We start from the raw sequence: 17809 nt of genomic DNA on the forward strand, positions 1-17809 counted from the left end.
TCGTAAGCCTTTAACGGGCAGGCATGACCAACAAGGTCGTTACGACAAGAAGACGAAGTTTAAGCTATATCAAGTGTTTAAATAACATATTGAAGCCAAGCAGACATTCACCAAGAACATCAATCAGATACTTAACTAATTCTAACATTCTGTAGAGATAAAAATTACACCATCCTCATCAGGATGTAATATGCACCGGTTTATGTGAGAAATTTTCTAGTTTTCATATTCAAACATAAGTTGTATCATTCATTGCAACAAAACGGATTTTATCTAGAGTTGCACATTTAACTTTATTTCTTGTGTCTTGATGAACCGCTCTGGTAAAATGATTATTCACGGGAATCGTTCTGTCCCATTGTCTGGACCGTTTTGTCAAACAGTTTTAAATGATGCGAGGAAAATAGTTCTCGTATAAAATTTTGTTTTGATAACAATTTCGAAGGTTTGATGTCGTTCTATTATTTTCTGGTAGTAAAAAAGAGTTGTGAAACGGAATTAATGTTTTCCGCTCAAGGAGTCATTTGAGAATCTCCAGCATCCACATAACGTAAAGTTTCTCACTGGAATATTACTTTGTCATTTGGTCTGATACATAAGGTATGCAGAATCCAACAATTATATATTCGAAGGCACTTGACCTTCGTTGGACCACAGCAGGAACTCCTATAAACCAATTAACACAAAAAATAGGCTCCGAAACTCAAGGTCACTGTAGGATCTCCGGGCCACGAGGTATGTCAATAATCATTCAATGAAAACTATGCCCATAAAAAGCTTCAAAGTCCATCTAATTGTATCGTCACGTAACAAAATCCTAAAAAAATACCAACATCGTCCGTGCACGTTTATCTTCTTTTGTTCTCCCAAAACTCAATCGACCTTGGAGTGTCATAAACCATAAGTATGATTAATTTCCTCTTGGGTTTTACAGCATGGTTTACCTGACACTCCTCTTCCTCAGGTTCTAACGGCCCTTTTGATGCGGCAGTAGGTAAAAGGACTCGTACCTTATAATGTGGGCAATGAGACAAAAAGGATAAATAGAAGAACAAACGTAGTTCCTGACTGTTTTCCCGCTCTATCTGAATTTCAATCTACAATCACACTTCGTATTGGGTTTTACATCGAAAATACAAATTCGGATTAGAATACGGAAACCGTTGATGAGAAGAAAACAAATTCTCGTACGTGGTTGAATAAATAGGTTTTGCATTTTAGTTTAAATATTTTTTTAAATTTTGCTACAGTAACTACCATTTTACAACTTCCATCTTGTCAAGCACGCAATAATTCTTTAATGTGTCTCGTTGACAGTTTGAAGTTCCCGCATCGTAACATATACCTGCATTTAGGAATTTGGCCAGGATTCACGATAACAAATCATTGCAGAATAATAAATTATGACACGCAAGTAATAAATGCATGGTACTATTGCTACTCTATTAAAAAAGAGTGCGAACAAGATTGAAGAAGACGGCTATATCAAAGTAACTATAAAACATTTCATGGCATGGTGTAACAAAACAGTAATTTTTTCGTCTCATTCAAAATATAAGCTTCGCAATTGTTTCGACTTTTGTTTCAAGCTTCAAGTCAAGTACAAACTTCAAGTCTGCATTGAAATGTATTTTAAGAATGTTAAAAGCACATTACTTCTTGCGCAAATTGATATTTTGTGGTATTGAAAGTTTATGTTTTGTATTTTGAAAAAAAAAGTGAAAACAAATGTATAAGGTGGAATAGAATAGCTCGATTGCATAAGTGAATCACATGCTACCGATCTGGCAACACTGTGCCGCCACCACTCTGCCGTCAGTATCGCAAACTAGCAATTACAGTTTTGATCACTTGGTCGCTCGGTTGGTCGGCTTGGCCCCTCTTATTCTTCATATCCTATTCCCCTGTTTTACCAAGCGCTGTCGTGTTCCACTCTTCTTCTTCTGTTCCGCATTTGTGTATGGAATCGTTTTCCTATTCCCTCCATTTGAGCTTTTGGATGCCTCCTTAGGTTTCGTTTCCCCAGACTGGAGGTTATCAATGTTCGATTCTTCGATTTCAGATTTTTTTTCAAGCCACAATCTTCCACCACTGCCGATGACCCCCCTCATTTACTCCCGTCAAGACAGAAACCATGGGATCACTAGCGCTGTAGGCAGCGTTACTGACGAAATGGAGCGTGTGGTGTAGTGCCAGAATATGGCTTTCAAAAACAGGCACTGCTACAAAGGAATCCAAAGACTACTCGAAGAAGAAACATTTCCAAGTGGGACCAAAACTGAAGAGGATGAATTGGCTTGCAAATGGGTATTTCTTGATTTATCTCCTGTGTTCCGTTGCACGTTTCTTCATCATCGGGGTGATCGGATGTTGCGCTATTACCCATATTTCGTTTTCGATCAGGCAACACCAGCCAAAATACCCCTTTTTCTCAATCAGTAAAAGTCAACCGCGAAAGGAAAAGTATCCTCTACAACTCTGAGGAAATAGAAAAAAAAAACATGAAGTTAAAATTAGTGGCAACCCCAAAATCTGAACAAGGTTATTCAAGCTCGGTTGATTCATGTTAGCGTACAACCTGTATTTCGTTGTCACTGTACAAATACTGGTATTTGAAAAAATCTACAAACAAACTGCACTCTGATGTTTAATATAAAAAGGATTTCAGAATTTTCAATATCGTTCGTGACATGCGATTGACCAATAGCGGACTTGCGTTAATATTACTTTCATTGTAATCACATTTTAAAACATACAGACGTTAGTTGTAATATTTACGCTCTTTCCCTTTCATAAGTCTTTATCTCTTAAGTTAAGAAGCAATGCTTTTTAATTGAAATTTGAAATTATAAAATTTGTCATTTATTTTGAAAATCTATCCAATAATTATTTGCAAAAAGCGTGCGATTATCCTCGCAATTTCTTGGCAATTGCATGATTGTGTTTATGCATGTGCTTATGGAAAATAACAGTTTTTAGAAAATTTTTTTCATGCCTAGTTAAGTGTCGCTAATATTTTTCCTTGCCTTTGATGCGTTTGTTTTGACCAGCAGTGTGTTCACATAATATTTACATCCATACTAACACATCGCAACACCACGCTTGACTGGTAGTTTGAAACGCTTCCCGGTTTTAACGTACCTTCATTCCTCTTTCGCCCACATGATCAACGGTCAACAAGAGAATGAGGAACCGTGCCAGCTTCGAGTGTGGTAAAATTATGCGTAAACCCTTTCAGTGTAGACCGATGTTGCTCCTTTTCTGTGCCAAATTTGAGTGCGATCGTTACTGCCACTCTGCAGCTTTGATCTGTCTTTGCGACGTTGTTTTTCGAATTGATCACATACGCTTCGTGTTACAGTGGATGAGAAGAAAAGTTTTTGAACACAGATCGTACTGGTTCAGTCGGCTAAAATATATCAAAGCGATGAGAGATCATGCAAATAGATTACTTTTTAGAATTAGCCATCTGTAGTTCATTGTACAAGGACGATCTTCAAACTGCATTTTAGAATGAATTCGAAATAATTCAAGAACAAAAGAAAAACTGAGCCTTAAGTAAGATTCATTTGAAAGATTGTGACAGACGACTTGGCTACAAAACAAAAAAAATATTTACTGTCAGCTTCAATGACAAAAACAAATGTTTATGCAAAGATATGTATAAGGCAATAGCTGAATATGGTAGCAAATTTTTGGGCATCTATTTTGAAAATTTAATTTACATAAAATGTGATGAAGAATGTTTTGCAAACCCTCTCATCGAGGGAACAGAATAAAATACCGCACGATTTGAAAACACTGAGATCTTATCTTCACCTTGACAATATTGTTAAATTATTTTCCAATATTTTAATATACGAAACACTTCTTTGTTCTGTCAAACCCGCAGATTCGTAAATTGACTTATTGCCACCATCTGACCGTATGCTGTCACGGAGTCGAAGAAGGGAATGGCCCATCAAAAATGTGTCACAAAACAGTCAAATATCAACATATCCTTTTCCGCAATGCAATAATAATGTTGTCCGTTGGCGAAACAATACCATGTAATGTAGAAAAGCAATAATAAAGCAACATACCGAACATGCCGCGATGAGATTCAAGTTGATAGATAAAGCCAACTCGAAACGAACGGAAAAAATAAAAACATAAGCTGCCTGATGTGTGGTTTGTCGCTAAGGGAAAACAGGGGAATTGCATTTTGACTTCCTTTTCACATTTTCATACAACAATATGGTAAGCGGTGTGCACTTGCATAGGATTCTCCCCGCCGGTTAAAATGTGCAGTATTATAAACCAAATTATTGTTATTGCAGCAAGTCAGCGAGCGATCGTGAGTTGGGCCGGGATCGTTCTTGGCTCGAGTATATTCTTTTGAAGTCTTTCGACGTCATTCGTCTCACCGCTGTAGGGATCACAGTTTTCAGCCTAATTTTCCATCAATCTATTTTCTGCAGAAAATGTACTGTAGGTAAAGGTACGGCACGCGATTAGCCACTCCAATCATAATAGTAAATGGAGGGAAAATGGGTAATATGTAGTGATCTCAAACACAAGAACCCTAGAAGGTGCTCATCAATGCGTCGATCGAGGTTTGACGAATCGAATTGTGGAATAGTGTAAGACAAAACTATGATCGAAAACAACAAGTCTGCCACGAAGTGTCTTGAAGGCTGGGACATAACGATTAACCTGCAGTATAGTGAATTATGTTTAGACATTTAGAGGGCTTGCCGATAAAGCATAGGGCAATCATTATCGTAATACTAGCGTGTAGAACATTGCTTTGTCGATTATGGTCCAGCGAATGTAAGTATATAAGTAAAAAATGAAATCATCGTATTGATCACGAATCAAAATTTTTTTTTTGATGTTTATATGAAACCTACGTTTAGATCCCAGATTTTTAGTTAACTTAAAGTTTCAGAAACATTTTTAAACCAGCCCACAATTCTTTGCCTTCGATAACATATTTATTTATTTAATATATTTTACTATAGACATATAGACAATTTTAAAATGTGTTTTAGTGGTATTTAACATAGATAAAAGAAACACACGTGTATCGGGAGTCATGAAACAACTGATCATATTAAAAAACGTGAATTACTCGATTAGATCGGATATAGTAAATCAGGTATAAAATTTTAAACTATCCCAACATTAGTTGACTTAATTGGTTTTAATTTTATCTCTGTCTACATCTACCGAAAATAATGCCAGGATATAATACGAGTGGTTTTGGATGAAGTTTTGTAATATTTTTTTGCACCTTGCTATGCTAGCGTTTTAGATACTGGATTCTGTAGTAATTTATTTAAGGAAAAAATATTCCCCCAATAAAAATTACCACACTCACACGCACCTCACAACATTCAACAATCGGCGTGACACAATCGCGCTTAACAGCATGCAAATATTTAATGAAAACAAACCATAAATCATATCTTGATATATTCGAGAGCGCAGGTAACTCGCTGAAGAAACGAGATGGGAGGGCGAGATGTCGTTGCGCCGTAAAGATTGGACTATCAAGAAAAGGCAAAGAAACCGAATGAAGAACCCAACAAAAGTCAAACGCTATCCACTTCATAAGGAGCTTATGTGCCATGTGTGAGGTATGGCAGGTTTGGTGATGATTTCGATGGAGCTTAGGTGTTAGTGTTGGTGTACCGATGTCTCATCGTACTGGCTACTCATTCTCTTCACCATGCATGGCATGCTCCAACGTATATGACGCCCTCCTCGTGGACATTGCATCGCTAAAGTGCTGTCAAACAGCATGTTCCGCATTTCTGTACATCGCAGAGAAGGTTTAAGGCGTGCGGTTGCAAGGGGGAAGTTTTATGATGTGTTGTTATCTTTTTCTGCTACGATCCATCATCTTTCCTGCTTTCCCTCCTACTCCTATTGATCCCAACCCTATTGAACGACAGAAAAGAGTCAGTTCCCGATGCAGATAATGATTGTTGTGAAGGTATGCGTGATTTTTTAATGTTATTTCACGCCTGATATGTGTTGGTATTTGTAATTGAAAAGCTCGATTTTTTTTGCATTCCGCAAGGACCGCAGGGAGCGTCTTCCTTTTCTAAAGCGTCTTCCTTTTCCGGGGATGTGCTTTTCATTGTAAACGGATAGTGCTAGACTCCTGCTTATCTCTCTACAACACCGATTCATCCGTTCGGCAGAAGGAAAATCCTGCACCGGAATGCTCCGCACCAGCGCAAACGCCCGACCGAAGCTTAATATAGTTCAGTGGTACACCAGGAGAGCCCACGAAGACTGACCGACCCATCGACCGAGTGAAGAGGAATGTGCAAGCGTCTGCGTATTAGAAGTTTTTGAGGAGTGGAGGAATATTCAAAGAGCTCCTCAAAAGCAACATCCTTCTACCTGACGCTCTTCTTATCCTCAGAGGGAATGAGGTGATTTGGGGCCGCTCTTCCGTTTCCTGAACGTACTACGTGGCTGTTTTCGGAGGAATGATTTATTGCCCCGGTTTGGCGACGGAGTAAGCCTCTTGTGGTCGCTCGCGTACGTCGTTTGGCAAAAGGGAATTTCTTTTTGTATTGTGCAACGTTACGTTGCGGGAAGCGGTGTCGAAGTGAAGTATCGCTTTGAAAGGAATCCTGGGGACTCATCATCTTGGTTGCTTAAAACGAACCGCAGTGCGCCCACCCGTGGATTCATTAGGGCAATTAATTCAATGTCGGTATGCCTGCTCGTACAGTGGCCAGAACGCTTTGACCGGTGTAATCCTACTCATAGGCCCTAACTGGCTCCCCTGAGGTGCGATCATTATGTGTTTCACTCTACCATTAGCTTGTAAAAAGTGTTGTATAGCAGGAGATGTTGTTTTCGGTCAAGTTTTCAATAACATTTTCCATCATACCCTCATGTACACCAATAAACGTACGGTACGTCGTGCATCTCCGCTAGCCAGCAAGCAAGCTTTCGTTGACCATAATCATTATAATCGTTATGATCGTGATCATCGTGAGAAGGAAGTGAAATGATTCAGATGAGTCCTTCATTCTATCTCTTTCTTCAACAAAAGTGAGAAATTATGATTGATATATCGTAAAAACTTGTTTTGATATGTTTTATGATTCTTATTTATTTTGTGTTCAAAACAAAATAAAGTATCCTTTACTTTCAGAGGAGCAACCATCAACTAAACGAGGATGCTCGTTATATGGCTAAAAATCAAAAGTTTAAATTTAACTCTAATTACCATAATGCAGTATGTGTCTCAGATAACAAAAAAGGAAAACGAACACATGTGAATTTTTAACACCATGAAGCTTTCTCATATGGCTCCCCGACTTTCCTACAACCATAATTGATCGATAGCACACCTCTACTAACAAAGAAACGGCATAATCAGACTGAGGAAGTCAAAAAGAGAAGTGGTGGAACCCAACCCTCAGGTCATTGTTTGGGCTTCTGTTTTCACAAAAACAATTATAAAACTTAAGCCCCGAGATGAATATGCATTTACAAAATTGAATTTTTTCATGTCAGTTACACGTACACATGAACACAAATGGCAAAACATCAAATCGACGCAGGACTAAAAAACGAGTTTTCTTTCACCCCGATCACCTCGAAGGTCTCTACGTATTTTTGTTTCAATGCAAACAAGACAAAATATCATCCTTAAAACTTATCGAAGAAAATTGAATCATGTTCCTGGTGAGAGATTTGTTATATAGGAGTAGAAGAATGAAAAACTAAGTAATAAGAAAGAGACAGAAAAGATTTTAGTTACACCAAACGACTTTCGGTTTAAAAAAAATGTTTAATTTAAAAAACTTGAAAAACAGATTTCATGTTAATGATGTATTGTGAATGACCAAGTACAAATATTGTATTAATATGACTCTATAGCGATGACATAATAGTATGCGATAGCAGATGAAACAACGAGATCATAGCTATTGGCAGGAATAGTATTTCCACTGTTATTAGATAATTAATTATAATCATAAACATGCCAAAGTACCAACTATTGAAAAATAAATTATCAACATTATAGATCACCTGAAACTTTAAAATTTATTGGCCAAATGCAATTGTTCTAAACTCAATGTTCTACAGATAACATATTTTTTATGATCAGTTTAATCCTTCTGTTTGCAACAGTTTTCTCGAATTCTATTTTACTCCCCAATACTTTCTAAAGCCCTGTGCGTTACTGGCCTAACAAAGGCTATGTTGTGAAAGGCGTGAGCAGAATATTGACTTCTCTTTGACATGCGATTGCTTTGGCCACCGGTTCCGTACCTTACCTCTGATGTTTCTCAGTCCAAACCCAAAACAGCATTTTCCGTAAAAAGTATACACATGTGTCCGTAGTTATATTTTTGGTAATTAAATTCCCCCAATGTCGCAAAGCAGTGAATTCAAACGTGTTTTTTCTTCAAACGAATCTGTAAGCTATATATAAAATGGTGATGTATTCGATCATACAGGTACTGAGCTGCATATGGCCTTCTTTTAAGACTCATCACTTTTACGAATATAGAAGTTTGCCCTGAAGATTAACAGACGTCGAGACAACGCATTTTTTAAATTTATTTAAATATTTATTTTACAATTATTTTAAATAAGTTTATTTTTTCTTACAAATTAAAACTATGAAATGTGAATTTGTATGAGAAGTCCAATAAGAAAAACGTGTTGCGGTAAGATGTATTTCAAATTATTTAATTTTATTGACATTATTTTGTCTTCTTCTTCTTCTTGGCATAACGACCTCTTGATCATGCCTGCCCGTTAAGGGCTTACGAGACTTGTTCTCTGTACGTGGATAGTCAGTCCTCTCGTACAGGAGAGGGTCCGGTCTCGTTTCGGATTCGAACCCATGCCGTCGAGGTGGTGAGCCCCGGCGCTCATGGGCCGATTTTTCTAACCGGCGCTACCGCTCGGCTGTCGCGGACCCCCTGGACATTATTTTGTGTAAACATCAATTCATACACAAGGTTCATACGATACGATTCGGTTTAAGTGAATGGTACCTGTGGATCAGGAACATAATAATCCAACAAGTAAATATTCTTGTAAGAATCATCAATTCAGGAATGTAGAATATCAACTGAAATTTATGAAGCATAGGTTATGGGTTCGGCACTCGATTCAGAGACCGTCAAGAGAGTGATAAGGATTGTAAAACAATACCGATTCAAAAATGCTTAACAATTCGAAACGATTTTGGTGATGTTAACATTTGTTAGACACTTTTTTTTATTTTTCAAAGATGTAACATACCATAATTTTCAGCAAATATGCCTTTTATTTTTATTTACATTTGTCAAAATTTTGAAGATATTTCAACTGTGTAAGATTGCGGGCCATATATTACAAAGTTGTTTTTAATTAATATGTCGGATTGATGGAAGGGAGGTACCGCTACAGTAGGGAATTCAGCTTTCCACCGCAAAAGAACTTGCATGACTTCGTGAATAGTTACTTCTTTCTCAGCACTTCAGTGTAATGACTTCCGTTCATTGCAATGTGAGAAAAGAATCAATTTTTTCCTCTTCTAAAAAAACAACAAAATCCTACTTGAATTTATCTCTTCTAGCAGCTGGCTCCGGAAAACGTACGCAGCCCTTTCTTTCACATCTTCTGTAGATGCTTTTCTTACAGCGGCTGTCGACTGTCTGAACAGGAGTTGAAAGAAAGAGACACCATGTAGGGATGGGACTGCGATGCATTCGGAGTGCATTTGTTGCAGCAGTAAAGTACATAAAAATGTTGCTGCTGAGTGATGTCTTCGTTCGAGAGACCGTCTCCGCCCAGCAAACCCAGTGAGGACAACACAAGCAGAAACATACGCACGAATACACCGACGCATTTTTTCCAATCTTTCTGGAAATAGAAACAAGATGAATGAAGATGGTGGAATGTCCGAAGCGCCACAGTGGTGTTGATATTCTTTCGTCAAAGAGAACGAAATAAAGTTCAGCTAAAGAAGAAATAGTTTTTCATTTACATTTCATCAATTTATCTTTTCAGGCTTGATTTTTCTCTCCTTATCAGCTATACTGTATTTTAAAGACGACTTCTGTTACGAAATGTCGTTCTTGCTAAGAGCATACGCTTGAATCAAACAAATAAATCCACAATGCAGAGAGAATGAAAAAGATCTTGATAAATAAAAAAAGGCCGGTACTCGTAATTACTGACATTCCTAAAGAAAAATATGTACTAACCTTTTAATGACACTAAATACTATTAAAGTCAAATATACTGAACAAAGTATTACACAAGAATTGAGTAAAAAGACAAATACTCGAATGCATATGTTTAAGCAAAGAACAATAAAAAAATAACGAAAGTGAAAATCTTATTTGACAAAGATAAAACATTTCAAAAGTGCTTATAAACATAGTTGACCGACCAGAGTCACGGCAGGAATTCGATCTCACGACAGCTCAATTTTCGTTTTCTTCTACAGCAAAACCAGCCCTCCCTGTGGAACTCAACGGTGTAAAAAAGCCTTCGCAACAGCAGGATACAGACGCACGCGCACCCGCTGGTGGCGCTGGAGTTCGAAATTAATAAAATTTAATCACGTCTTTAAACGATTAAACTACGTCAATTACAATCACCTCGTACCCTCCGCGCACGTCGGACCAGCTCCTCTCTGACCCAATCCCCCCTAGGGGTTCTGCAAGAACCGGCAAAGATTCTTTCACACAATATGATTTCCTTTTTTTCAATCAATACTTTTACCCAATGCCCCATTGAAAATTAAATGAGTGTACCAACGCAGTTAACCAGTAGTTTCTCTTATTATGAAACCACAAAAGTTTTCCGCGAAAAATAAAACAAAATGAATAAAGATCGCTGTAGATTCTTGCCTTTTTCTAGGGAAATCTCCATTAACTAATTCAGTAAAACATTCCATAAACAGTAAAATAAATATGTAATGATTCGATTTTTGTTCAAATCACAACAATCTTTCTCCAGATTTCTCTACTACATTACAATTTTCAAAATATTACAGCTGATTGCTTCAATAAGGCAGCGTGAAGTAAAGATTCTGTTGATAGTTCTCTTCGTTCAACCTTCCTTTTGCTGAGGATCATAAAATTATACTCTACACACAAACCATACCAGAGTTTTGCTACGTCCGGTACTTGGAGGAGTGAGGTTTCAAAGCAGCATGAGTATGATGTTCTTTTTTTGAATTCCTCTCACATAATGTTTAGTGTCCAAGCGATCGAACGAACTTGCTCATTGGAACCTCAATCTGGACACACGTACACGAGGAAAACTGATGGAAACGAGGCAGATTGTTCTTAGGTGAATCATACAAATACCGTAAAACTCCATCATCTATCGTTCGCTGCTTTAACCAAATTTGGCACGAAAATGAGCTTAACATGATTAGAGAATATTGTACAAAAATTACATAAAAAAATCGTGCTGGTGAGGTGTTTGGTGATATTGGTAATGCTTGTCATTTAAAATAATGATCATAACGAGTGATTATGTATCATGCGCTGTTAGTTGTTTAAAGCATATACCATTAAGCCATATTCCTACCACATTCTGCCTAGTAGAACAGCTACCGACAGTAATAATAATGATCATCTCTAAGTTACACGAGAAAATATGGCGATAAAACTTAGTTAAAGATCCTGAGAACCGTATATCAGAAACAGAAACATTCCAAAGGATAAATGGACAACCACCTCGCTTCATCCACGGGGAAACGTGTTCAGGGAAAGTCATAAATTTTCATTCAAATTACGGAGTAACACACCAAAACGCTTCCTCTACAAGCCAGCATCCCTCGAACGCCGTACAAGCATGATCGCACACGATCGCGAAACGAGCGCTCTGTAGTTCGCAGTCTCAGATCTCCGACGGAGGCTACTGAAATGTCATACCCAGAAGCTGTTCTTCGCTTCGAAATTTTAAAGCTACACACACGCTTTTCAGTGATCGCTCGTGTGTGTGTGTCTGTGTGTGTGTGTGTGTGTGTGTGAGGGATTTGGCATCCTCACACATGCTGGAAGAGCAAGTATAATCCTTTCAAATTTGGAATATAATTGTAACTAATAACGGACCAGTCAGTGGAGTAGTTCCGTCACGAGAAACAGGTTATGATGCCCTTTGGAAGGATTTTTGTTTTGACTTTCCTTCTTCCTTCGTTATATCGAGCATCCTTGCTTTTTCAATACTCTAAGGTGAATGAAACAGAGAGGATCGTTTGTGCTAGCACCAGCCTCTAAAGCATGCACCACAGTGTTGTTCTTCAGAATTCATCAGTGTGATCGCCTTCAACACGATCAGTATGAATTCGATCAATTTTGGAGTTAACTGTTACACTTTGTTTCCTGTTGTCGGGTGCACAAATTCGTGGTACGGATGAGGCTTATTTCTAAATGAATTAAAGCTTTTTCACGTTTTTACTTAAAACATTTGAACTCGGGTCCAGCATTGGCATTTAAACCATAGATCACTTGCTCACAACGAAAACGATATACCCATACCACTATGTTTTGCCACTTCGAGCCACATATTACGTTTAATATCTGAAGGAAGGCAAGTTTTTACACATAGCTTACCTGCAATAGCCATCCAAGGATAGAAGGTATGGTTAGACTGGTGCAATCCGGTGGTAGGAGCAGTTTGGCCACCAGTTGACCCAGTCAACGAGCACTGGTTGGTGTTCCACGAGCCAGTCACGCCAGCCGCGGCCGCAGCCGAACCAGTCCGACTGACTGGGCTACCCCCGGACGCATCAATATAGCCTCCAACGCGGGAGTCCGGAGTGCAAGCCGAGGGTCGCACCGGAACCGAGCTGTTTTGTTGTGCAGGTACATTGCCACCAGCGGCTCCAGTAGCCGCCCCATTGTTTGCCGCACCACTGTTCGCGTTCCACACGTCCTTATAACCGTTGGCGGTGTCCGTACCGTTGTTGCCACTGGTCCCCTTGGTGCCACAATCCTTGGTGGTGTATGAACCCTCGTATATCTGCTTGCAGGCGGCCTGTATGCTGGCGTCGTATGGCGAATCTTGCGCTGTGCGGGTTTGGTGCAGGTGGTGGTTCGTGTAGGGTGACATTCCGAGCGATAAAGGGAAGCCTCTGTACGCAGCGGCTGCTGCTGCCGTAGTCTGGTCATGGTGTGTTCCGGTTGTCGTCATCATTCCGGCAGCAGCTTGATGCGGATGGCCGTAGAAGCCGGTCTGTTCGAAGTACGAATTCATCTTTGCTCCGATGAGGTGCCTGCTTTGCTGTTTACAAACAAATTTTATCCCAGGAATGCCTCTGGTAAATCAGATGTAGTCAAATTCACTTAGCCACACCAACCATGCAAAATGTGTCCTTTGCCAATAGTATCTTGGTTCTCGCTCTTTTGCTTCCCGCTCTCCTTTTTTGTGGAGAGGAAACACTACAATCGATTTGTCCCAGGTCTCGATCCTGAACGATCGATAAGAATTGACCTACTCTTAGGAGATAGTTTTTCGTCGTCGATACTTCATGTCGCTGGTCGTGCATAAAACAGGCTCGTGGAGCAATTTCCTTCCTTGCTTAGGGGACTCGTGGTTCTGTCCACTGTCGTGAAGTGATTTCCGCACCGCACCGCAATTTTATTGTGTTTTTGTGTAATTCGAAGTTTGTTTCACTCGTTTCCCTTTGAATTTATTCTCCGTCTATTGGATGGCACGAATTTGTCATTTAATTTGCCATGTCACCCCTAAATCACCACTCCGTATCCACCCACTTATCTGCTGCTATGGATCACGAACACTCTATCGAATTTAAAATAACGCACACAACGTCAGTGACGACACTTAATTAACCTCTCAAACTGTGACGCAGGTTGAGCGCTGTTTTTTTATATTTCCCTCCCGACCGTCAATTTTCCTTCGACATCCGGTATTTGACATCAACTGCAATGCCGTTCATTCGATTCTCTTTTCAATATTTTAAAGTGTGATGCATGCATTTCATTCCAGTAGGTTTTGTTTTTCCAGAAACTTGTTTCTCTAGTCATTCGTAGGATGCAGGATTTTGGCACGAATTTTACCAGGAAGATATTTTTGTATCATCGCTCAATAAAATCGAAGAAACTACGAACGATGAATACCGGCTAGATAAACTTCACTCACTACTTTTTTTGACAAACACCGCACACAAGATTCGCACTCGCGACAATATGCCAACGTTATTCACCAAATCACGAAAATTGTTTCAATCGTTAGTAGTAAAGCGAGGCTCAAAAATTGTTTCAATCAGGGCTCTCTTTTCGTGTCCTGTTACTCCTTAGCGGACAATTTTTACAGTATGAATTTTCCACACGTGCCGTTAGTAGTATAATCGTTAACGCAAAGTGTGGCGCTACGTTTTCTTACGACTTCCCGAGCAAGACGACTTTCGCGCACTCGTGTGTGCTGTCACGGAGCGAGTAGCGCAATAATAATATTAATAACAATAAAAATAAAAACGCGCCTTGTCTAAACGGTTGTCTTCAGACGAATGTTCACTTTATTTTGATACGACAATACCGAAACTATCAATATCCCTCGCTGCCGTGTTCGGGACGTCGTGTTTCGTTTCGCGTGTGTGCCTCGCTACGAGAGGACTGCGCTGCCGCTATGTAGTAGTATTCCGACGAGTCTCGAAATCGAGCAGACCACGTGTGCGAGGGAGAGCCACTGCCAAGGCTGCAGCACGATAGAGCGGAAAGGCACGACCCGGTTGATTGCTTGAGGGAACGAGGAGGACTACAAAAGAGACAGCATACCTGCACGATCGCGGCTGCACAAAAGAGACTGCAAGAGTAAATCGCTCTCGAATTGCTCGCGAGATTGGACCAACGAAGAGTAACACGTGCGCGCGATGCACGCACACTTTCGTATCTCGCTACCAATACATCATTATTAATGACCATATAAAACACATTAAACTGAAATATAATCTCTCTCCTTTCGGCTACCCAGCGCGTTCTTGCGCAATATAGCGTCACTTCGCTCGCTCTACTGGCTTTGCGAACTACCATTCCGTGTCCCCGAAGCTCCCCCATACCACACGCCCGCCTACTTCCTTCACAAGCAATGGATTCTACAGTTTTAGCGCGGTGAAGATTCTCTCCTATTACACCAGCTTATCGGCATGTGTTTTAAGTGTTCTATCATTCATCCGCGACAGACCTGCGTTTTCACAAAGTTGTAGAAACATTACTAGTTGCATTTCTCATGTAAAGTTACATCTGTACGATTTTTACATGGACTGCTTCACGACAGGAACCTCCGTCTCTTGTTCCGGTCGGACAATGCATTTTTCTAATTTGGTAGAAGTTATGTCTTAGCCTTCATGTTGAGATTTCTTCACGGGTGGTTGAAAAAAACATCCCGGAGAAAGGGATATTTTTGTGACCTCCAGGAAGGATTCAAAAAGCGTCCTTCATCACGAAGCCCTTTCGCTCAACCCGTAACAACATGCTATCTTGCATGTGTACTCTGTACTCAGTATGAGCCCGACTGAGTGTGCTTTACAACGGGGAAGCAGGTCAGCATGCATCGTTGAACTGATCAAGGACTCAATCCCCGAGTGCCAATGAAGTGTCCATTGCATCCTTAAAGTACCTTAATGACAGATTTTGAATATTACATTACTCTCGTGCATCATCGTTGCAGCAACATTCAAAAGAGTAATGGTATATCCCCTGTAGAACCGGGGGAAACGGGAAAGGATGATATGAAAGAATGTCTTTCTACCAGCTAAACATCCGCAATTTTAAGCCCATTAATGCCACCAGGACTTCATCGCATACATGTAAGCAAAGTTTACAGGGCCGGTTCCCGAGCTGACCAGTTATTCGAAGACTGTTCCTCAAACAGTTTGCAGGAGCCGGGAAGAACCGAAAACTTTCTCTTTTGCAGGCAATCTTGCTGCAGCCGTCATCTTTGTGTGGCTTCATCTTACGTAACAAGCCCCCAAAGACTATTCTTCGGTCATAGAATTCTTTCGTCCGTTCGTTTCTTTGAAACACTGATAATTTTGATTTATGGCAGCTCCCAGTATCGAAACCTATGTTACCTTGAAGTGCGTGTGTTTTACTCTTTCTTTCTCGCTTGTGCTCTCTTTTTCAGTACCGTAAAGGCACCATCCAATAAACTCAAGGAAATCCTATATCCTGTTAACCATGCTTGAACGAATGAAACAGAAGAATAAAAAAAAAACATTAGTTACACGAAAAATTATGAGGTGAAAAATCGAAATATGATTTATGAATTACCTTCGGGTCGCTACCTTGTTTTTGTGAAGCGGTTGCTTTGCCATCGCTTAGCTTTGGTTTATAAACAAAATGTAGCACTTGAGGTGGGCCCTTGCATCATTTGAACATCTTTGAAAAAGAGGAGTTTTGTTTTGGCTCCTGGCTGGAGAATGATAACGCGTGAAATATTTATAGGCTTCGTTTGCGCTGCGCGAGTCATTAGTTTTGGGTTGTCAAAACATTGTCGAACAATTGTCCTACCCGAGTATTTCACATTTGAACTACATATTTTCTTCTTTTTTGCTTACTCTGTGCAGAATGAAAAGTAGAGCAAAAAGCTGGTTCACGTTGCACGGAATCTGTAATATACTTTTTTGGATTAACTGATAAAATTAGTTCAGTTCAGGTTACCAATAACTGGAATTCAGTAACATTCAGCTTATGAAAAATGCATTGGAATGCATTAAAAAAATATTTTTTTTGTTTCAATACCAAAACCAATTCTGATATAACAGATAACCATGCAAATTTTTCCATAAAATAATGCTAGTTTGTGTTCACTCGTGTGTTCATTACGTATATCTGTCGTACTTCGTTTATTAGTAATTAGTAATACTGTAGAACAGTGTTTGACAGGATATTTTGGAAAAATATATGCCAGAAAAACGCTACAAGACACTATGCTAACTCCAGCAAAGAATTGCCTCATCATACTTGTTTATGTTTAATGTTTCACATTTGTTGTTTACTGCTTGTTTCTAAAAGTAAGCTAAAAATGAAAAACATATCAATTGGTTTTCCCATGATTCAGTTGACATTGTAAAAATTTTGTGTCAGAATTTAGTTTTAAGAAGAGCATTAATTTGAAACGTAATTCAGATTTTTAGTAATGAAGCGGGCGGATGCTCATTTTCTCATAACAGTCGCTCTACATCATTTACCACCGCTAAACATGAACTAGAAACCTTCATAGACTCTCCGATGAATCCGGTGCAGATATTGAAATGGTGGACACGAGACAGCGGAATAATGGTGACATCGTATGGTGACAATGATAATAAAGCAATTAACTTTGGGTTGAAGTTGCAAACATGAGCGAAAGAGTACAAATATCTACCTCGTTCGGTCTCTAGGAACTCGAAATTCTCGTTGCCGCAACGATGAAAAGGGCCAACTCAAAATTTTTTATTCATCATTAAAGAGTCAAACCCAATGGTAGCACCCTTACAAAAAAGGGTCCTATCATGGCTGGTGTCCAGTACTTCGTACGGCTGTTACGTCCTAGTGGCGACTAGTGAGAGATTGGCACGGGGACTCATTTTCTATGTATGAGCATTTTATGTAAATTTGCCAGAGCAACCCTAACGGAAAACACCAGGTTGAAGGCAAAGGAATGGACGTACGTACACATGGAACGAATGAATGAACGATAATAATTTTATGATTCGTAATAATTGCAATGGTCGCCGTAATAACAATAATATAACAATTATATCCTCTCTTCACCTCAAGAGCTTCATGTTGTTGGACTTGTTGTCATCGTGAATGATGTCATTTTCTACTTT

General features: G+C 39.4%; 1 protein-coding gene across 1 annotated transcript in view; it reads right to left on the minus strand.

The window, feature by feature from the left end:
* Positions 1-13230, minus strand: part of LOC131261278 (homeotic protein ultrabithorax-like) — a 75145-nt gene extending 61915 nt beyond the window's left edge. Inside the window, exon 1 of the mRNA XM_058263277.1 lies at positions 12588-13230. Within this exon, the coding sequence (XP_058119260.1) occupies positions 12588-13230 (643 nt within the window). The remainder of the gene's footprint in view (positions 1-12587) is intronic.
* Between the last annotated feature and the right edge of the window lie 4579 nt (positions 13231-17809).

Source organism: Anopheles coustani, chromosome 3 (assembly GCF_943734705.1).
Source record: "Anopheles coustani chromosome 3, idAnoCousDA_361_x.2, whole genome shotgun sequence".
In the NCBI taxonomy this organism is placed as follows: Eukaryota; Metazoa; Arthropoda; class Insecta; order Diptera; family Culicidae; genus Anopheles; species Anopheles coustani.